This window comes from Galeopterus variegatus, unplaced genomic scaffold (assembly GCF_000696425.1).
Source record: "Galeopterus variegatus unplaced genomic scaffold, G_variegatus-3.0.2 Scaffold14, whole genome shotgun sequence".
Taxonomy (NCBI): Eukaryota; Metazoa; Chordata; class Mammalia; order Dermoptera; family Cynocephalidae; genus Galeopterus; species Galeopterus variegatus.
In genome coordinates, this window is record NW_007726125.1 from 754,251 (window position 1) to 776,309 (window position 22,059).

At 52.3% G+C, this 22,059-nt stretch overlaps 2 protein-coding genes across 2 annotated transcripts; both read right to left on the reverse strand.

Moving 5' to 3' along the window:
* Positions 1 to 1,272: 1,272 nt before the first annotated feature.
* Positions 1,273 to 7,037, reverse strand: RCCD1 (RCC1 domain containing 1). The gene is made up of 7 exons (XM_008564293.1): positions 6,377 to 7,037; positions 5,754 to 6,156; positions 5,529 to 5,650; positions 3,621 to 3,719; positions 3,033 to 3,203; positions 2,451 to 2,480; positions 1,273 to 1,632 (listed from the first exon to the last, which is right to left on the reverse strand). Exons 1-7 carry the CDS (start codon positions 6,540 to 6,542, stop codon positions 1,481 to 1,483), a joined length of 1,143 nt encoding a protein of 380 aa, XP_008562515.1. The 5' UTR covers positions 6,543 to 7,037; the 3' UTR covers positions 1,273 to 1,480.
* A 1,664-nt stretch (positions 7,038 to 8,701) lies between these two features.
* On the reverse strand, positions 8,702 to 21,754 carry UNC45A (unc-45 homolog A (C. elegans)). Its single transcript, XM_008564622.1, has 20 exons — positions 21,699 to 21,754; positions 21,359 to 21,515; positions 21,082 to 21,118; positions 20,610 to 20,785; positions 18,659 to 18,751; positions 18,003 to 18,170; positions 16,588 to 16,756; positions 16,130 to 16,300; positions 14,968 to 15,139; positions 14,040 to 14,340; positions 13,189 to 13,283; positions 12,778 to 12,919; positions 12,295 to 12,435; positions 11,955 to 12,082; positions 11,718 to 11,784; positions 11,230 to 11,343; positions 10,874 to 10,989; positions 9,745 to 9,862; positions 9,482 to 9,637; positions 8,702 to 9,333 (listed from the first exon to the last, which is right to left on the reverse strand). Exons 1-20 carry the CDS (start codon positions 21,752 to 21,754, stop codon positions 9,076 to 9,078), a joined length of 2,835 nt encoding a protein of 944 aa, XP_008562844.1. The 3' UTR covers positions 8,702 to 9,075.
* Positions 21,755 to 22,059: the final 305 nt, after the last annotated feature.

Consider the following 22,059-nt stretch of genomic DNA (forward strand, 5'->3'; position numbering starts at 1 on the left):
AAAACTTGAATAAGTACTTCACAACCAAAAAACTCCAAATGACCAGTAAACAAAAGCTACTCAACCTCATTAGTATTTAGGGAAATGCTAATTAAAACCAGCATGCCTCTACCTTTGTTTGAGCCACAGTAAACCCAACACTGCTGGTAGGACTATATAGTCATATAGCAAAGTTAAAAGCATCACTTGAGCTACCAGTTCTACTCTGAATGTCCTATGGAAGAACCTGTGCACATGTGCACAGGATGATCACTGAGTATTGTGTGTAATGACCAAAAATTAGAAACAGTAAAAATGACCATAAACAAAAGAATATATAACAAAGTATATTCACACAATGGAATACCATAAAACATAAAAATGAATGAACTCCAGGACACAATATGGATGGATCGTACAATGCTAAAGGAAAAAACAAGACACAAAAAAGAATAAACACAGAACGATTCTATATACCTAGTGTTCAAAAGCAGACAAACTAAACTATCGAATACGGATGCATACACAGGTTGTCAAGTTCTAAATGAAAACAAAGTGAATGATGAATTCACTTTCTTTCACACTAGTGGTTCCCGATCTTGGCTGTACATCAGAATCACCTAGGGGGTGTGGGAGGAGCTTTAAAATCTACCAATTGTCTAGGCACCACATTCAGAGGTCTGAAATACTGGCCTTGGGCAGAGTTTTCTGTTGCTTTGCCTCCCACGGATTTGTCACCCCACTTCCCCTGGGTGATGGAGCCGCAAAGGATTACTCAAAGCCCATCTCTTCTGAGCGGTGAGAAGCCCCAAAGTGGTTAACTTCCCCGGAATCCTCAAGCTAGAGGCATTCCTTCCTTGGGAAATTAACCCCGAATTGGGGTTCTCTTCCTGCATTTATTCTCCAGCCCAGAAGTTACAGGAAGAGACACAGGTGGGGTTACAGTTTAACAATATAGGCTGGTAACTTTCAGTGAAACAAGTCACATGACATTCCAGTAAGGCAATAAATGATCCATTAACAAAAGCTTGATCTTAGCAAACATTCCTTCTCCCTCCAGCCAGCAGCTTCCCAGTAACTTTACATATCAATCAGTAACCAGTCTGGTCTTTGAGCCAGCAACCTTGCTGTGTCAGAATTCTTTATCTTACACCAGAGACTTTATAACCTGAGGAAAATTTCCTGTCCTTTGCAAGGTCAGTATTTGAAACTGCAAGGCCTTGGAAAACCAGGCCCTGTGAAGTACATTTGCTTTATGAATCCTCTACAGTTTTCAATGCTATCCAGGTGTTTCTAAAGTGCAGACAAGTTAAGGACCCTGTTCCACGGTGAAGGGACAGGACTGATGGGGAGCAACTTTGGGGTGCTGACAGTGGTTTTCCTTGACCTGAATGGGAATTTCACAAGTGTTAGCTTTATAAATTTTCATATAGTGCACATTTGTTTTATGTACTTTTCTATATATTTCATAATGTAAAAAAATAGAGAGAAACATAACACATCAGCTGTTCCCTTTTTCCACAGCATACACATAGGTGTTCCAGGGCCCACAGGTGACAGCCTTTACATGGAGTTGTTTATCTACAAAGTATTCCACACGGCAGGGCTGATCCAAGCTGGTGGTGTCCTTGTGTCCAAGCTGTCCATATTTACCTATGGGGAATATTTAGCCTTTGCCATCCTCTCCAACTGTGCCTTGCTGCCTCGTCCCTCCAGGAAGGAACACAGCCCACTGACTACAGTGCTGGGATTATGCCCACCACCCTGCCGGGGTCTGCTCTGTGACTCCAGGAGACCCACAGCCATGAAGCCTCCAGGACCAGGCAAACCTGGGGTGGTGGGGGGCAGCTGCCCAGGAGGCCAGCAGCAACCAGCCACTCCAGGCAAGATGCTCTCCTAGGCTTCCCTCCTACAATAGCCAAGGAGCTCAGGGCAGAGATTTCCATTTATTTATTTTTTCCTACCCAGAGCCAGAATAATAACAAAAAAAGATGCTTTGGAAATGTTGGCTAAATACTCCCCTAAGACAGACAGTCATTCAGAAAGGTAGATGGGTAGTACTGATATCACTCCTTATTTCTCTCCTGTCTGGTCTCAAACCCTCTTCTGAGTGTGCCTAGATCTATTCTGACCCCAGGTGGGAGCCCACAGCTTTTCAGTTCCAGTCCTCCCAGTGATCCAGCCAAGGCCCCTGCTTCCACAAGTCTTTATGGCTTTGTTACCTGCCCTGTACTTCCAGATCTTTCCTCCCCTTGGTTTAAGAGTGACAAAAACAATCCTTTTGGGCCGGCCCGTGGCTCACTTGGGAGAGTGTGGTGCTGATAAAACCAAGGCCATGGGTTCGGATCCCTTTTTAGACATGGCCAGTTCGCTCACTGGCTGAGCATGGTGCTGACAACATCAAGTCAAGGGTTAAGATCCCCTTACCGTTTATCTTTAAAAAAAAAAAAAAACACAATCCTTTTACTTACCCCAGCCCCAGGTATAGAGCTCCCCTGTTCCTGCAACCAAAAGGACAGTAAATAGCTGTCACTCCTGCTCTTTGGCAAGGCATTTGCCTAGCCTGGCCTGACACAACCATAGCTAGCACATTACAATCCTCATGAGATCTGCTTGGCATAGGACAACATATTCTCCCTCTAACAACTGTCTAATTACATCTGGTGTGGTAAAGGATCCAGACTGAGAAGTTTACCTTCCTGTATGTCAACTGACTGGCCTATGTCTCAAAGCTACCAAGTCCAGAAGTCTTAGACGTTGGCCTGGATAGGCCCTGCTTTCAGAAGAGGCTGGTGAGGAATGTGTCTGCACCCATGCATAGAGAATGGGGAACATTAGCCTCCCTTCAGAGGGAAAAACCAGGCTGGGGAGCTACTGATAAAGCCACGTGGGGGTTGGGGCTCTATTCGTGGAGTGAGGAAGGTATTCAATGTACATCAATGGTCCTTAAAATAGTGTTAAGTTGTCCCCACCCTTTCTGCAGCCACCAGCTACAGAGCAAGGTGGAGCGCCTTCTTGCTCCATCCTGCACCAGCCCACCCAGCCCCACTCACGTGTTACCACAGCTGTGTGCCGGGATCCACAACTGGCCTTGACAGCATCTGAGCCCAGGGGGAGATCCAGTAAAGCTGGGAAGGGCTGGACAGCTATGAAAGGGGCAGGGGCTCCATCCTCACTCCCGACTGTTCTCTTCACTTCAGAACCACGTTCATTCAGTCCTGTGGCTTTAGAATGATTATAATGATGAAAAGAAAAAAAGAAAAAAAGTTAGAATGATTATAATGATGGTTAACACTGAGCATCGAGCTAAACCTTATTCATACATTAACTTATTACTACAACAGCTCCATGAAACACATTCATTATTCTCTAGCTCCAAAGCTGGTGCTCCCAACCCCTTCATTCTACCAGAAGTGCTGGAGTTGATAGGCTTGTGGGGTGTATAGTCCCAAGACTGGCATCAGCCTTGCCAATGTTCCCTCCCATAATGGGGTCAGAATCCTGTGGAATGTCCTGGGGTGACAAGGATGTCATGTGCTCCTTCTGAGCACTTCAGCTCTCAGGCCAGCATACAGTCAGGAGTCAGGAATGACGACAATATCCTGTGGGGAGAAGGCTGTGGAAATCGCATTGACCCTCACCTTCCCCTGTGACTATCTTCCCATCCTCCGCCAGGCTCCTGGTGGGCAGGGCCAGCTGCCCTGATTCATTCCAGCCCCAGATATAAATATCCCCAGTCTCTGAAAGAGAAAAAGGGACCCATTAAACACTGTGAATTCCCCTTATCCATCTAAACTCCCCTGCCCCTCCTACCGTCTCCTGGGGACAACTAGAGCCTGCCCTGCCCAAGTAGCATTCCAGGCAAAGGTGCCTCCCTAAGGCCCCCACAGCTTCCTTGTTTTAGGTTCCCTGCGTCATTGTTTTCAGGTCACTCTTTCTTTAAACTAAATACCTTGCTGGACCTTCCTCTCCATTTTCATTCTTTTTTTTTTTTTTTAAAGATGACCAGTAAGGGAATCTTAACCCTTGACTTGTGTCAGCAAGAGAGAGCTCCCAGTGAGCTAACCGGCCATCCCTATATAGGGATCCGAACCCATGGCCTTGGTGTTATCAGCACCATACTCTCCCAAGTGAGCCACGGGCTGGCCCTTCCATTTTCATTCTTTATGTTGCTAAGTTGTTTTGTCCTTCCACCTGCCCCCTCCACCACCACCACCCCCAGTATCCATGGAACTCCACTGAGCCGGCCTATGCCCCTTTTTCAACTCCACCTGGCATTGGTCCTGTTGAAGATTTTCAGTTCTGGAAGCTTTCACTTTCCTTGCTGCCCACAACCTTATGGTTTTTTGGTTGGAACGACAGCCTTAATGCAAAAAATTCATTAACAATAGTAACTAAGGCCGGCCCGTGGCTCACTCAGTAGAGTGCGGTGCTGATAACACCAAGGCCACGGGTTCGGATCCCATATAGGGATGTCCGGTTCGCTCACTGGCTGAGCGTGGTGCTGACAACACCAAGCCAAGGGTTGAGATCCCCTTACCGGTCATCTTTAAAAAAAACAAAACAAAAAAAAACAATAGTAACTAATTTTAGAAAGTATTCAATCTGTGCTGGTATTTTATGAGCTTTCAAATATAATTATTTAATTTTCACAACAGCCCTACAGGGAGTTATATGACAATATCCCCATCTTATTCATAAGAAACTGAGGCACAGAGAAGTTAAGTAGCAGGCCCAAGGTCTCAGGGACAGAGTGATGTGAAACTAGGAAGTCTGGTTTGATGCATCCATGCTTCAACCTCTCCAACAAACTTAAGGTCTCACATTCCTTCTGGCCCTTAAGTGTGAGACTTCCCATTGGTCTGTTTCCAGCCCTCTGTACTCTTCCCTGCAGCCCACAGGTTCTTAAGCCTGGTTGCCAACCCAGGCCCATTACATGAGAATATGGGGAACAGTGAAGGCATTGCTAGTTGTCAAAGCCAGACTGAGAATCCTAGACACAGACAAGGACCACCTGTCCCTAGCCCCACCCTAACAGCCTAGGATATATAGCTGCACCTGGACCACCTGCCAGGGTGCTGGACTCACATATCCAAAGTGAAACTCCTCAATACCCCTAGGTCTCCAGCTTTGGCACCACCACAGGGTCACACTCCACCATCATCCTGCGTCCACTCTGTGCCATATATCATGGCCACCTAGGCAACTGCAGCCTTACTTCTCCATTCTCCTTGGTTGGGCTGCCCCCTCACTTCTTCATGCTTTCTTGCGACTATTTTAGAAAGACAGCCCAGGCAGTGGCAGATGGATGGGAAGGCTAGTGAGACCAGTAACAGAGAGAAGATAGGAAACAACTTCAACAGCTCAGGTGTGAGTGAGTGATGGTGGAGGCAGAGGGGGCTAAATCTGAGAAGCAATTAGGAGTCAAAAGTGACTGAGCTGATTGATGTGGGATGATTTTGGAAGTAGGCCTGGCTAGGCCACCTACCAAAACTGGAAGAGGAAGAGGAAGATCATGAGCCTGTTTGGATAAGCACTAGGTCACTCACCACTCACACACACAGAGTGCCAGCCACCTGCGGCCACCTCAGCCATGGGTAGGCCCTGCAATGCCTCTAACAGCCTTGGCTCCCGTTCTGACACCAGAGTCCCGTGGCCCAACTGTCCATGCCTAAGAAAGAGAGACCTTAGCTACAGTCACATTAAGGGGTCTCCCTCCGTTTGCTTCCCCTAATCATACTCAGCTGGCCCACCTGGCCACGCCCCCCACTCACCTGCCTCCGCCCCAGGAGAACACCTGGCCCTCTGCCCCCAGCAGCAACGCGTGCTCAGCGCCCAGCTCCAGCCGGCGCGCCCGCAGCTCGGGGGCCAGAGGCCGGTAGAAAGGCGGCCGCGGGCCCACGTAGGCGTGGGCGCAGGGCAGCAGCGGCAGCGTCCCAGCCAGGGCCTCACCGCCCGGTTCGTCTTCACTCGCGGGCTGCATCAACACATTCTTGGCCCAGAGGGGCTCCCCACGCATCGCCGAGTCGGGCGCCCAGGCCTGGAGTAACGCCCCGGACCCCTGCCCGGGGCCCGGCTGGGCGCTCAGCACCACGAGGAGCCCCTCCGAGGCCCACGCGTCCCTGCAGCCGCCCGCCGCACCGCTCGCGGAGCCGGACAGCTCTACGCGGCCTCCATCTGCCGGGGCAGACAGAACGGGCGGGGAGGGGATGGGACACGTACCGAGGACTGGAATGGAGGAGGGGGTGTCTAGACAGGGGCAAAGTGGCCAGAATGGAGGATGAGGGGTGTTCTAGGTAAGGGCCGGAATGGGAGAGCTACACTGGGGTAGCCAGCATGGTGGAAGGAGGCGTACCCGGGGGCAGGACTGGAATTGGGATGGGGTGGGGGCGCTCACGGGTCACGAAGGAGGTGTAGCTCCAGCTCGCGCTCACGTGGCAGATGTCGACGCCCGCCCGCAGCGGCTCCGGGCTGTGCACCTGGCGCCCGAGCCCGGAGCCCAGCTCCTGCCCGAAGCCGCAGAAACCGAAGCCGAACCAGGCCCCGCGCTGCTCCGCGGCCATGCCCCGGCAGCGCCACCTGGCGGGAGTGGGCCTCGCGACCGAGGGTTAGGGCTAGAGCCGGAGGAGATTCTTGCAGATCAACCTCTTGGGGAACACCGGCAAGTCTCTGGCTTTCCAGGGTTGTGGCTGCCTTATCTGTAAAATGGGAAAAATACCACCCTCCTAACCACAGGGGCAGAAGACGTCCATTCCACAAACGTTCGCTGAGTGCCAGCCTTGGCTAAAGTCCTGCCAGATTTACGGAGATTCTGAACTGTCGAGTCAGGCACTTTCCCTGTCCTCCCTTTTGACTCAAGTTCAAGTGGCCTCTCCTTTAGACGCTGGACTAGGATCTGAGGACCCCCTCCAGCACCAACTTCCTAGCGTCAGGCACTTTATCCCATGTAATCGTGGGACTCCAAATTGCCCCATCTCACAAAAGACTCCCAGAGAAAGTAGCCCTTACACAATCACACAGCTAGGACAGAGAGGGGCAGAGGGTTGAACTCAAGTCTCACCAGACAGTGCAAAGCAGAAGAGCGTTTGGGAGGCAGCACCCATTACAGGTTACCAGCAGCTCCAGGGTTCACGTCTGCCTCTGCAGCTAGCAGTGCCTTGTGCCCTTGACAATCTAAATCCAATTCCCTTTCTTCAGTTTTACAAAGGAGAGTGGGGTTTGGGGGTGGGTGGGTGCTGTTTGTACCTACCTCGTAGAATTGTTTGTAATAAATGTAAATAAAGGGTTCGGTGCTGGCACATACCACAATAAAAACACAGCGTTAACTTATTAAATACAGCACTTGAGTGGACAAAAATGACCACTGGACGTCTTTTGGGTTTTCAGGACCTATATATACACGCAATTCCAACTGGACCTCATCCAGTCATTTATTCGACCAACAAGTGTTTATTGAGCCCTTACTGTGGCCCAGCGCGAAGGACAGCTGTCTTCTCCCAAGGGGCTCACGCTTAAACGGGGAGACAGACAGTCTGGTGGCTACAACAGCAACGCCGCCTTCCGAAGGGCACGTTCGACTTGATCAGTCTCACAGGCATTCTCAAGCCTCTAATCTTGGGTCTCTCCTGCTACCCCTTCCGTGTCCACTCCCAGCCCAAGGGGACCTCTGACCTTGATCTTGACCTGTGCCCTTCACCCCCTCAGGCAGGTTCTTACGGTGGGCAGTCTCGGAGGAAACGTGGGGGTACCCCCTCCGGAATAGGAGCCCACCCAGCAGTCGCTGTCAGCGGCCATGGACAAAGCGTTTGAAGGGCCGCGCGCGGGGGAGGCGGCCAATGGCCGGCGGGGGCGGTGACGTCGGCGCTCGGGCGCGGCGGCAGCCCCGCGGGTCTCAACTCTATCGAGCCGGTCCAGAGACCTACGCCGGGCCGCCGCGGGCCGCCTGTGAAACGGTCGAGACCTCCAGGGGACGTGGGCCCAAGGCAGAGCCCGGAGGCACCCGCGGGGCCGCGGAGCTCGGATTAGAACCACTCAGGGAACACTCACGAAGACCCGAAGTAAAGGGCTGGTCAGGAGCAGCCCCCGACACGCGCGGCCTCCTCAAACCCCCGGTCTGGGACGGAGTCAGCTCTCCACCGAGCACGCGCGGACTGAGGCCCAAACAGGAAGCAGCCGTACTCGACTCCTCGATGGCTTCAACCTCCCACTGATTGGCTCAGGACCCGTCACTTACTTCTGTCGAGCCAATGAGCTTCAAGCTGGGATGGGCCTTCAGACAGAAACCGGCTCGGGATGACCCGCCTCCGGCAGGTGGGAAGTGCTACCGGCCCCCCTTCCTCTGACCATGCTCGGCTACAGGAGGGCTGTTTTTCCCGGGAGGGAAGCAAACGACACACCAGCCCCAAATCCCGAGTACTGCCTGAATGGGGGTCTCCAAGAACTCAGAATATAAAGACAGAAGTACTGAAGGGCCAGCATTAGGATTTTGTACCCTAGAACCATCTATTTCCACTAAACTGGAGGGTTTTTTTTTTATTAGCTTCCTAGGCTTACCCTTTGTACTTCCAACAGGATTAATCAGCAATTCAGTGGGCCCTAGGATAGGGAACCCATTGAATTCTTTTCATAGAGGTGACTCTGCTGCTGCTGTAAATCTCCGCATGCCCAGCTCCTGCTCCAGAGATTCGCACTGCAGCCCTCTTGCCCAGGGACAGGGCACACACAAGTTCCACACACTTTTATTAGAGGGTCAGGGGCAGGCCTACTATTAGGTGATGCTCACAGCTGGTGAGGCCACTGATGTGCCCTTCCTGATGCCCCAGAATCCATAGGCTGAGTTGGGATGTATCCCCACTCCCAGCTGTCCACAGTAGTACAAAAAAAGGGCCCCTCTGAGTGAGGCTAGAGGCAGTGCTGGCAGAACAGAGCTATGTGACTGAATGTGGCCTCTGATGCAGAACAAAGGACATTAAAGGACAGTTGGGGAGCAGGGGAAAGAGTGCATCCCAGCCCCCACCAGCCCGAGCTGCTTCTGTCCTTGCTCCCTGTGCTGCAATAAGTAGCATGTGCATGAGCCTTGGGCCCAGTAGCAGACCCTCACTCTCTGTCCTGGTTGGGTTGAATAAGCCCATATTCCATGGCCTTCCCCAGGCAGGCTGTAGCAGCTCTTGTGACGGGGCTTTCCTCGCCCTTAGCCAGGACTGACAGGATTTCCAGCACCTCGCTCTCCATCAGGGTGCTGGTGATATCCCTCGAGGCCTCTACCATGTTTAATACCACCACAGCACCCCGGTGCTGCAGCTCCTGGTTGGGGCTCAGAAGCAGGGCCTGCAGTATTTCCAGCCAATGTGTGGTCTGCAGGAAACAGAGCAGGTGTGACCACCAAGCAACAGGCTCAACCTTGACAGGAAACACACCCACATCCCCTAGGACATCCCCCACCAACCGCCACCATGCTAAGAGTTCCTGGTTGACCCTCCTCCCCCACCAAGAAGACACTGACCACTTGGGGGATTCGGCTGCAGAGCGAGGGCCGCATGGAGGTCAGCATGGCCAAGCCCCCTGCAGCTGCCCGCCGTAGCAGCTCATCATCCTCTCCGCTGTACAGCACCAGCAGCTTCAGCCGGTCATTGCCCTGGGCTTCAAAGAGGTCTTGCACCTGTGCCAGATGGGGGGAATGGGCCAAGTCAACTGGGTGCAAAGGCCAGCCAGGACAGATACCTCTGCATCTCTCTGCATGTCATGACCACCTGAACCAACCCTCACCTCCTTGCTCATGGCCAAGTTGCACATGCACTCCGTGGCTGCCCGGCGGATCATATCATGCTCCTCAAACATGTAGCCCTCAATCATAGGCACAGCCTTCTCTTTCAGGATCTTCTGCCTGCACGCACAGAGGTGGAAGAGTCAGTATCATCAGAACTGCTATTGGGCCGGCCCGTGGCTCACTCGGGAGAGTGTGGTGTTGATAACACCAAGGCCCCGGGTTCGGATCCCATATAGGGATGGCCGGTTCGCTCACTGGCTGAGCGTGGTGCTGACAACACCAAGTCAAGGGTTAAGATCCCCTTACTGGTCATCTTTTGAAAAAAAAAAAAAAAAAAAGAACTGCTACATCCACCCATCCCTGCCCCCACCTCCCCACGCAATTGAGTCTGGGGCTGAGGATTACGCTTGGCAATGACCAAAGACCCTCCTGAACCAGGTATGAAATGCAGGGGTTTCTAGCCTTCTAACCAAGGTTAATACCCAAAAGTAGGAGTTAGGAGACCAGGCTGGGGATGATGGTGATGCTAACACCTAACATTTGAGCATTTACCTTGACCAGGCACTTGGATTATATTACTTAATCCTCATCACAACCCTACGATGAAGGTGCAGGTGTGATTATCATTACTATTTTGTAGAAGAGAAAACTGTGGCTGAGTAGTGAGTAATAAGCTCAAGGTCACAATTAGTATTAATGGCTAATACATTACTGATTGGGCACATTGCTAGGGGCCAGGCACCTATGTAAGAAGTACTTTTGCATGTATTTTCTCATGTAATTCTTCTCACCACTACTCCATGGGGTAGGTACGATAACCATCCCATTTCACAGATGAGGAAATTGAGGCAGAGTGGTGAAGTAACTTGCTTGAGGTTACACATTAGCAACTAGAGAAGCCAGGATTTGAACCCAGGTAGTCTGACTCCAGAGCCTGCAGTGTTATCGCCCAGTGCCTTGCTGCCTCTCTTGGTCTATCTCCTCATCTGTATCATGCAGAGGAGTCACTGTGAGGCTAAAATAAGTCAATGACCGAGGAGTGTTTTCCAAAGTGTAAAATGCTTTTCTGGGTGGGGATAATCTGAATCCTGATGCCCAACCCAGGCCCCACATCCCAAGAGACCTTACCGGAGCCTCTCACTGATCCCTGCCAGGTTCGTTAGGGCCATGAGTGCCTCGAAGTTCTGCAGGCCTGAGCAGCTGAGGTGCAACAGGGAGACAAGGGGCCGGACCACCTCATAGATCTGCAATGTGCACCCCACCTGTCAGGGCTACTCACCGCAGCATCCACCAACCCCACCAACTAGCAGGGAGGAGTCCAGCCCTGGAAAGAGTGCTGGTTTCTAAGGCTGCCCTTCTAGCCCAGGGCTTAGCAAAGTTGCCACTTCCTGTTGGTCTCAAGGAGGAGCCACAGCCCAAGCCAGAGGCCATCAGAGCCCACTGAAGGGGCAGAGAGGCCAGGGCTAGGGCAGGAAGACACATACCCGCTCGCCAGGAAAGGTCATCTCTGGGTTGGAGGTGATGGTGAGCTTGGCGAGAGCCTGGGCTGCCTTTGTCTGTCCCACATCGGTGCCTTCCAGGGCCAGCGGAAGCAGAGCCTATAGGAACAAGCACATTAGTGCCTAGGAGGTGCCCAGGAGTGCAAGGACCAAACCATCGGGCCCTGAGGCCCTGACTGTGCCATCCTCACCCTTCTCCTTCTCTCCCCAGGCTTGCTCAGACCCTCACCACCTCTCTGAGGTCCCTCATGAAGCTACCCAAACACTTCCTGAAACACTTCTTAAGGGCTTGACATGGACAGTGCTGGGTGCTGGGGCCATGGAGGTAAATGAGAGAAGGAGACATTCCTACTGGTCATTAATAATGTTTTTCCATCCCACATCTAACAGCAATCTCTGGCGTGGCAGCCAATGAATCATGTTTTATAGGCTCATGCCTTGACCCTCAGTTAGGAGTCTGTGAACCAGCTTACCTTGCCCCCTCCCTGAGCAACTACAGTGCCGCGGTCCTCTACCTCTTCCACCAAAGCCAGGAAGACCCTGTGGGGAGAAGGTGGTGGTGGGCGGGTGGGTGGGGGAGGTCTCGGGCGCTGGCAGTACACTCCACTTCCAGGCTCGGCAAAGGAAGGCAGCAGAGCAGCTGGCCCCTCACGCCAAGAGGCCCACAGTACCAGGACCTGCTCCCGCTAGAGCCACACCGGCAGCCCCACCTGGAGAGCAGCTCTCTGCAGGAATTGGTCAGCACAGGGCTCTCACTCTTCACCATGCACGTCATGGCCGACACCACCCCCGCCGCCAGCAGCTTTTTCACCCGAGCCCGCACGAAACTTGGTCTGTCCTGCGGAAGGAGGCAGCTTAGGAAAGGGGCCTCAGCTGACTAGAGAGGGAAAGGGGTACCCTTCTCACAGCAGAAATTGATGCATATGGAAACAAACATCTAAAACAAGGGAAAGAAACCAGCTTAGACAGAAGGCTGTTCTGCTGTGGATGTCCCAGGTCAATGGGTCCCAATGATGGGGAAACCCCAGCCCCTTCCAGTGGCCCCCTCACCTTAGGGTGCTGCTCAGGCACGTGCTGCTTGGCATACTTGGCCAACTCCACCATCTTGGGGTCAGGCTCCTCATAGTCATAGCTGTTGGTGCAGTTCACCAGTGCCGAAGACACCGCAAAGAGCACAGACCTCTCCTCAGACTGCCAGGAGCAAAGGGCATTCAATTGGCCAGCCCAGGGACACAGCAGCACTGGGATAAATGCTGCCCAGGCCCCCAGTTCTACCCTCGGCAGGACCACTTGGGCACCAGAATGAACCTGGCCCCAGACTTTGGAAGATTACAAACTTGACCTCCCCAACTCCTCCAAAGAGATCATCCTTCCTGACACTGCTGGTGCATGCCCATGCCACACAGAACAGCCACTCAGCTACCAGCCCTTCCAGAGGTCACAAGAGCCATTGGCCATGACCTGCCAAGAAAGACTGGAAGCTCTAGTCCTAGACAGCATCCCCAGGTTGATAGCAGGGACCCACGGAGCTACCCTGCTGAGCTGGAACAGAGCCTTCAGAGCAGCCCCATCCTCCACAAACTCTTCCTTCACATCGGCATCGAAGGTGAGGTAAGCCAGGCCCTCGACTGCCCAGCGCCGAGTGCCCGCGTTGATCTGGTCATTGCACAGCCACCTGGAGACATGCATGGTAGTGGACAACCATTAGAACCGGCGTGATGGAAAAGAGCACACTAGGACCAAGGAGGAAAAGCCAGGGGCTTGGGCATCCCCTCAACATACGGAAGCAGTTCATGTGCTAGGGTCCAGCTACTCTGCCCGGGGAGAGTAGCCCCTGCCTGAGCCACAGAGCAGGGCAGTGAGGAGGTCCTAGCCCCACCCAGACCCTCCTCTCTTGACATCTAGCCAAGAGGTGGGGAGCCACAGCAACACCAAACAACTCACTTTCGACACTGCTTGGCCAGCTTGAGAGTGGAGCCTTCAGCAAACTGCTTCATGCTAAAGTCAGTCCCTCCAGCCGAGCCAAGCTTACAGAGTCCCTGGAGAAAGGGCAAGAGCAGCTGTCTGGCCTCTGAGGATGGAGGCAGGAGCTGGGCTCCCCCACACCTGGCGTGGGCTCCCTCGCTGGCACACTGCCATGGCTCTCTGGAGGCCACGCACACGAATCAGCACCCTCCCCCACCAGGCCACCACCTAGAACATTTAGCAGCAAAATCAGCTGTTGAGAGGGCCACATGACATAGCATCTGGTAGAAAGTGACACGTTGGCCACTACACTGTATCGGCCCCAATCCTTCCCAATCTACACTGGGAACTGCCCTGCTTCTTTCCTTGTCAAAAAAAAAAAGCCCTCTGCAAGTGGAGCTAAAACATGTGTGGGGAGAGGACATCCTTATGGGATGGAGAAATCCAGGACTAAGTACCTCAAGCAGGAAGACCAGCTTCCACAAGGTGCACAACTGCAAGACTTGCGGAAGGCTAGACAGTCCCCACACCGCCAGCTCCTAGGGACACTGCATGACTCCTGCAGGCCCAGCCTTTCCACACAGCCCTTCTGACCAGCAAGGGGATAGCATGTGCTGCCCTGCATTCCCAGGTGTCCTCTCTGTACCTGGCTCATCTCCCTGACTTGACCATAAACCCTGTGGTGGAAGGAACCTGGCCCATGCCTCTGGTCCCCACAAGGCCTTAAATTTTCATCTAGAGTGTGCTGGGGGTTCACCCTGAGACACCAGCTGGGCCAGTACCCCTGCTTGGCTGCCTGCTTGCCCACCCCAGGCCCACCCCTGTCTCACCACCAGTGCCCGGATGCGGATACTGTCCTTCTCACTACGCTTGTACAGGTCCTTCAGCAGTGAGACGCCATTGGCAGTGATGAATGAAGCCCGCTTGGCCTTGCCGGCTGCGTGGATCAGAGCCTCCACGGCCACCAGCTGCTCCTCCTCCTGCTCAGAGGCACACAGAGCAATCACACTCTCCATGACACCACTCAGCTCCAAGGCCCGGTTTCCGGCGTCACATGGGCCCTGCAGGAGGCAGGACACTGTCTGGATGGCCCGTAGCTTCCCGGCCAGCCCTTGGCCCTCAAACCAGCTCCTGAGGAACACAGGGTGACAGCGGTCACACTAAGGCCAACATAAAGGGAGTCTCCTTCCCTCCCTTTGCCTGAACTGGCCAGACACCTGCACTACTTGGGCAGAAACAGCAAGAAAAGCTGCTAATGGGAAGACTCAAGACATTTCCTCCCAGGAAATAATCCCAAATTTTCTTTCATGTGAGCCTTCCCTGATGATGTACCATCTACCATAAGTTACTCTCACTCACACCAACCTGTTGTTGCATTTCCTATACTTATTAAGATCTGAAATCATCCTGTTTATCTCATAATTTAGCATCAGTCTCCCCGCTGCAGCTGTAAGCTCCTTAAGGGAAAGGATTGTCGCGTTTCACTTCCGTGTTGGGACAGTTACACAGCAAGTGCTCAGTAAACAGTACGCGCTTGATAACATTTGCTGCATTACTGGAAAATCGATTTGAGAAAAAACCTCCCTGGTGAGGTCACCTTGGAACAAGAAGTGACTGTGGGCCCACTTGGGCTAGGCCCTGCTAGTCCTCCCCGATGCTGCTCTCCCTGCTGGAAACCTTTCATTCTGTCCCTCCTCAGGGAGTCAGAACTTTGCTGTTGGAACCCCTGGCAGCAGGAGACGGGACAGACTCCCTTACTTGATGTAGTTTTCACAGAGTCGGTGGAAATTCTCCCTCTCGGCATCACACTTCAGGTCATCAAAGAGCTTGCTGAGGAGAATGGAGGCACTCATTCGGCTGTTCGCTGTCACTGTGAGCTCCCCAGGAGGGTCTTGCAAGGAGCCCCCCACCTCCAGAATCTTTTTCAGACCTGAAAAGACACTCAACTTAGGCAGTAGAACAGTAGGTCCAACCTCTACAGGTAAAGGGAAGAGGCTTCCTGGAAGAAGCACAGAAAAGCAGGACCACCTCCCTCCTAGACAAGAAGTTTACAGACAACTGCATCCACAGCAGCTCAGAAAACCTGCCTGGCTGACCTGCTACCTATGGAAGCAGCTGTGGTGTCAGGGAAAGACCTCAGAAGTGAGGCCTGTGTCGGCCGAATGCTCTGGGGCTTTGAGGTTCCTCATCTGTACAACTAAGGGAAAAATAACACCCACACTTCACGAGATCATTGTAATAACCAAAGAAGTTAAGATGTGTGGAAAGACCCAGCACATGTGCTCATGCAGGGCCTTTGCAAAGCTTTTCTTGTTTGTATTTTAGGGGAAAAGAGAAGTGTGAACTGATGTATTAAACTTTAATTACTTTTTCTCTGAATATAGGAACAATACATGCTTACTAAAAATTCAGCGGCCAAAGAAAAAAAAAATTAAAAATGTTAAAAACTTCAGATACAGAAAGCCAGTCCAGTTTCTCTGTTAACCTGCTGCAGGCCTGCTCCATGTATGTGCATGTGCACACATGCACACTGAAGGGGCTACCTTTGAGTTCCCTAAGGGTACCGCGCAGGCCACAGGGTACACTGCAATGCAGGCACATAGCTGGTATAATCGCCACTCTTGTTATCACTTCCGGGGATAAGCAGGCCTCAGCCACCCAAGCAAGTTTTTATAAACTGTATCATGTAGGGCCGGCCCGGTGGTGCACTGGAGAGTGCGCCGCTTGGGAGCGCGGTAGCGCTCCCGCCGAGGGTTCGGATCCCATGTGGAGACCAGTTCCCGCTCACTGGCTGAGCACGGTGCAGGCGCAACACTGAGGGTTGCGATCCCGTTACCGGTCAGTAAAAAAGACAAAAAAAAGGAAAAAATAAAATAAAATAAAATAATAAAATAAATAAAAAATAAACTGTATCATGTACCTTGGTCAATGACCCAGAGGGTGAGGCTGTTGCTGGGGTCCTTAGGAGACTTCCGGGGCACCACTTTAATCAGGAGGGTCAGGGCATTGTCTCGGCCTTGACCAGAGACCCCCACCTCAGTCAGTAGCTCCAGGAGGTTACTGATGAGGACCTTCAGCTCCCGGGCAGGATCTGGCAATGAGAAGATATTAGTGGGTCTACAGTGGCCCAGCCTGTCTGACCCTTGAGCTTCCCCAACAAGCCAGCAAGACACAGGGAAGGGTGACTCTGGGCTGGCTCCAGGCTTCCCCTCAGGCACCACGGCTGCTTAGAATCTAGAATAAAATACTGTCACCAAGCCATATTCCTGAATAACCTGCAGCTTCAACTCTGGTCTCAAAAGAACTGGCAGGGCTGGTTTAGCCCCATCCCCTCCACGACAGCAACATCCAAAGGACCACAGACCTGCTTCTACTCACCCACAATGATGGCTCCTTCTTTGCCTCGGAAGCCTTTCTTGACACCTTCCTTGAGGGCATCAAACATAACCTGCAGCAGGTGGCAGGCAGCCAGGGACACAGCCTGGTGTTCCACGCCCAGGATGGAGACCACTCTCCGAGTTCCCAGCACACTCAGGGTTGCCACTGTCTGGGGTGGGAAAGAGGTGGACAGGAGCCTCCAGTTGGTGAAGGGCAGCCACAGAGATCCCTAACTATGACATGCAGAGTGAGAGAACATTTGGGCGGAAGGGCCAGCTCCAAGTGAAGACAAAACGGGCCAGTTTGATGGTGTGACCCAGGGGAATGCAGGATAATTTTGTTGGGAAGGCTCCCTAAAGAAAGCACTCCAGAGGAACTCCTCTACCTCTCCTCTCCTCTCCTCGGCTCCAATCGGAAAAGACAACGAGTACGTGGCTCTGGGAGCAGCTGCTTCAATTTATGTCTCTCCGCAAAGCAGACACATAAACCTGGACAAAGCTACCTGACCACCAGGCCGAAGGATACCTAGTTCCTCCCCAATCGCAACCCTGAGGTTCTGTCCACACCCTGGTGATGTGGACATGCATGGAAAGGGCCTGCAAAGCCTCTCCACCCGATTTTTAAGCTCAAGAACCCTAAAAGGTCCACTTGGGTCTATCGCATTTCACACTGGAATGGGCTGGAAGGCTGAAGGAGGTGACAGAATTCACATGGTTTTACCATTCTTTTGCTGTGGGAGACCCAGAAATATAGCCCAAGCTCGGCCTAAAGAGATTTCCTTGAATATTTCACAGTTCCACCCTGGATCTAGGAATTGTGGGCTCCTCTAAAAGCAACCAATGGTCAAGTCCTTGTCCCCTGGATCAAGCCAGCTCAGGCAAGAGCTAAGGGCATGAACTTCACCACATTGGCCCAGGAGCAGAACTGTTCAGGTTGGGACACCAGAGTCCATGCTGTGAATCATGTCAGGGTCAAGCCTGACATATCACGTCACTGTCTCAATGATAAAGATGCTGTGGGTGACATCACTGACCACCTCACTCACTGTGAGGACCCCCCTCCAGAGGAAATGTCAGCGTGATCTTTAGATCAAGGGCCGGTGCCCTTTTCTGGGTAACAGGCTTGCTTTTACCACATGGACACCGAATGAGTAAGAGACCAGGTGTGTCTTTGTGAGCTGACTGCAGGGGAAGCCTGGGCTCACACTTACAAGTCCTCCCAAAGCAGGAGCTCATGTTGGTCTTTTTTGTGCCATTTTTATTTTTCCTCTCTTGCTGTCTCCTTGTACTCTACCTTAAATTTTTTTTGGAATAGATGAGGGGTGGAAGGATGGATGGAAGGTAGATGGATGGATGGATAGACGGATGGACAGAAGAACAGACTGAAGCAGTAACTAGAACCTCTGCTCCACCTACCCGTGACTGGTGCTCAGAGCAAATGCCAACCAGCGTGCGCAGAGCTGCCAGCATGAGGTCAGTCTCTCCCGTGTCCAACAGGCGTTGCAAGAGCTGAACCCCATTGCTCCGGAAGATCTTCTCAGCTCCAGCATCCTCCCGGGCCAGCACCACCAGGTTCTGAGAAGCCTGTGTCAAAGGAAGCACATCATAACATTGGCACTGCACACAGGACAGGGCAAGCAGAGGCTTTGAGCTCTGGACCTTACAGCTTCCACTTAGCAGCTGAGTGACCTTGGCCATCAAGTTACCCTCTCTGAACGTCAGCCTCCTCCTCTGTAAGTAGAGGGAAGAGTCTGCTCTCAGGGTTGATGATAAGAGTAAATGGGGTCCTGAGTCCCCAGCAGAGGCTGAATAGTGCCTCAGTCACCTCTGAACACCTGCTCCTGGCACAGAGCTTGGCCAACTAAGCACTCTGTGAACACTGGTTTCCTTTCCTTTGTTCATACTAAGGCCCCAAGCCCCCAGAGCTCCTGTCCAAGCCCCATGAGGAGCACTATGCAGCAGACCAGGCCAGCAGGGGCATCTAGGGCCAACATCAGTGGATGGGGAGGATGTTATGGATGGGCAGCTCTAGAGGGAATTCAGCCCCCTCTGGCTCAGTCCAAGGCCTATACCTTTTGCTTTTTCTCAGTGCCTTTCTCTTCTGGGTCCAACAGTATCTGAAACATCTGTTCCACTTTGGCATCCGTGGAAGACATGTATCGCACCTATGACAAAACAATGAAGCATGGATGAAATCACCTCTCTTGGCCACAGCCATCACATTCCCTGTTTGTTCTCTCCAGCTCCTCCCAGGGCCTGGCTTCTGACTCTGGGAGGCACAGTGAAGATGTCTGGGCCCAGGCCTAGCACCAAGCTACCTTGGGCAGGAAGAGACTTGCCTGGCAGCTTCTCCTAAACTTCCTGCGGCTGTTTTCCTCTCTGATCTACTTCTTGCTTGGGTACCAGGGGCAATGCTGATGCTGAAGGCAGTGCCTTTTGGAAGGGGAGGCATCCTGTTAGCCACAAGGTAACACACTCCCAGTGGTGCCATCTATGTCATGGCAGCATGAGCATGCCACCCATGGCACTAAAATTGACATTTATACCTCCTGTAAGCGAGCTGGCAGGTTGGGAGGTAGTTGCTAACACTTCCGTTATTTTTGACAGCTTTAAAAACTATCCAAATGGGTAAGATCATGCTAGGCCAGCTCCCCCTGCTCCAGGGTCCTGGGCATGGATGTTGGCACAAGCCTAGCATGCATACCACTTCCCCCTTCCCCTCTTGCATCCATGGCAGACACGACTAATCAGTCACAGCACGTTTCCCTGCTAAGCCCAGGCAATCTGCTTCTTAATCCTTCTCAACACTGGGCTTTAGGCAGCTGGTACCAATCAAAGAGAGCTGGCACTGAGAGGAAAACTATTTGCTTTCCCTGGTCTCAACATTTCAATAAAGTGTTTGCTGTCGTGATAATTGCTTCTACTGTGTCAGCATTTTAACGCCAAATTACCTGGTTAATTCAGGCTTGGTTATAGCTCATCGTGGTCTTTAGATTCTTTCTTAAATTAACTTAAAAATATATGTACTGGGTTGGCCTGTTAGTTCAGTTGGTTAGAGAGCAGTGTTGTAACACCAATGTCAAGGGTTCTGATCCCTTTACTGGCCAGCCACCAAAAAAATAAAAATAAAAATATATGTATTATACAAACAATGTCTCTTTATTAAAAATATATTAATAGATGAAGCAAAGTCTCATTTGGAAAGCGCTCTCAATCCCATTCCTTTCTCAGGGGTCACAATGTTATAATTATCATGTATATCATGTATATCTTTTAAAATATTTTTCTTTGTATTTATGTACGCAAGTGTACCCACACAAAAAACACAGTATTGTTTTTGGTGTGTATGTGGGGGATTGTTTTAACATAAATGGTATTACTCTACATGTGTTATTGTATATTTTGCTTTTTTCATTCAACAAGAATCAGAGAGCTTTCCATGGCAGCGCATGTGTATCGAACTATTCTCAGCAACTACAACATAGGAGTCTGTAGTAAGGATCGCAGTTTATTTAGCCATTCCCCTATCGCTGGGTATTTAGGAGAGTTCCAGGTTTTCCTTACTATAAACAAGGCTGAAATAAACATACACATGCTTACTTGTGCACATGGGCGAGGTTTCTTTAGGGGAAACAGCAAGAAGTAAACATGTTGCGTCAAAGGATATACTCATTTAAAATTTTATAGATATGCTAAAGTACTCTCCAAAGGAGCTGTACCAATTTATATCCCCTCCAGCAGTCATGAGAGTCCATGTGCCCCAACCTCACACTTAAGTTTCTTACTCTCTCCTCCCAAAGTGTACAAATTTTTAAATGTTTGCCAAACAGATGACCAAGGGGGAAAAAAAAGTACCATGCTGCTATTTTAATTTGCTTTTCCCTAACCATTGGCAAGGTTGAGTATCATTCTATGTGCTCATGTGCCATCAGTGTCTCCTCCTGGGAGAATTGTGTCTACACTCTTGACTCAGATTCCTTTACCACCAGCCAATGCCTCAATCTCTCTCGGTCACTCACGTACCTTCTCCTGAATCTGACTCCCAATGTTCCGCAGGGCCTCCTGGAAAACTTTGTTCTTGGGCTCCAGGCTCACACATCTCTGCAGGTCAAGGACAGCTTGGTCGAGGTGGCCCAGCTTCTCTAGGGCTTGGCTCCGCCGGTAAAGTGCTTTGACATCCCCACCATCCTTTTCAATGGCTGAGCACAAACAGGAGCTCTGTCAGCACACATAAGGCCACCATCTCCAGGCAAGAGCAGTAGGGAAAGATCTCGAGGGCCAGAAGAAGGTGGGGACAGGTGTGGGGCTTCGTACTTCAGCCTCAGAAAAGGTGAGGGTAGCTGCAGAAAAGGAAATGCCCGAGGAAGTGGGAAAGAAAGAAGGCAGATGTGTTTCAGGAGTCAAGGGAGAAAAATAATGGGATGGTGCGGTAGCCTCAGAGTTCTTGCCCCAAAAGAAGCCCCACAGCTCCACAGGAGGGCCCACATTCCACTACCTTTGGATGCTTCTGTTTCTGCTTTGTCGTAATTTTCCTATAAGAAAAAGAACAGAGCTTGAGAGAATGGTCATCTCCCTTTCGGGACACTAACCGGGCAACAGGGATACTCTTGTTCTCCAAAAACACTCAATCCCCCACTATCCTGAGGCCCAAAAGACATCTGGAAAGCTGGATGGCCCGGGAAAGTGAATGCCCAGCACAGACCCGAGCAGCAGCCGAGATGGGCAAACCGGGGTCCGAGCAGGCAAGGGGAAGGGCAGTCCAGCTCCCTCACCAGCTTGAGGTGGCAGGCGGCCCGATTCCGGTGCAGAATGGCCTGGTCCTGGGGCGTCGCGCCCAGACCCAAGGCCTGGGTGTAGGCCGTCAGGGCGCCCTCGTAGTCTCCGCATTTGAACAACTCGTTGCCCTCCTTCCGCAGCTGCTCCACTGGGCTGGCCTGTGCAGAGAAAGGGGGTGGAAACTTCGGGGGTGGGCTCAGGGCAGAGCCAGGGAGCAAGGGGGAGAGGAGAGTAGAGGTCGGGGGCGAGTCCCGTGGAGGGCAAGACTAGGGGAGAAGGAAGCCGGGGAGTGGTCAGAGCAGGTGGTGCGAAAGGTGATGGCGCGCAGGGATGGGCCTGCACCCCGGGGGCGACGGGCCGGGGCTCTGTGTTCCTGGACCACTCACAGTCATCACGAACCAGACGTCCTGTGCCCGCGCAGGCGCCGTGTCTGGGACAGGGAGGGGCGAGGTTTGGGAAGCGGCTGGGCCCAGGGCTAGCACCGCCCCAGTCTTGCGTCAAGACTGCGACAGAGAAGGGGCGGAGCCAAGGAGAGACCGCGCCCCGGCAGGGGCGGGGCTCTTAGCTCCGGGCCACAGCGCGGAGGATCCCCGGGCGCGCCTAGTCTGTTCCCGCCGAGACCTGCAGGGGGCGCGCGGCGGAGGACCGAGAGGGACGCCTGCAGCTGCTCCCGCTCCGGCCCCGACCCCTGCCACGA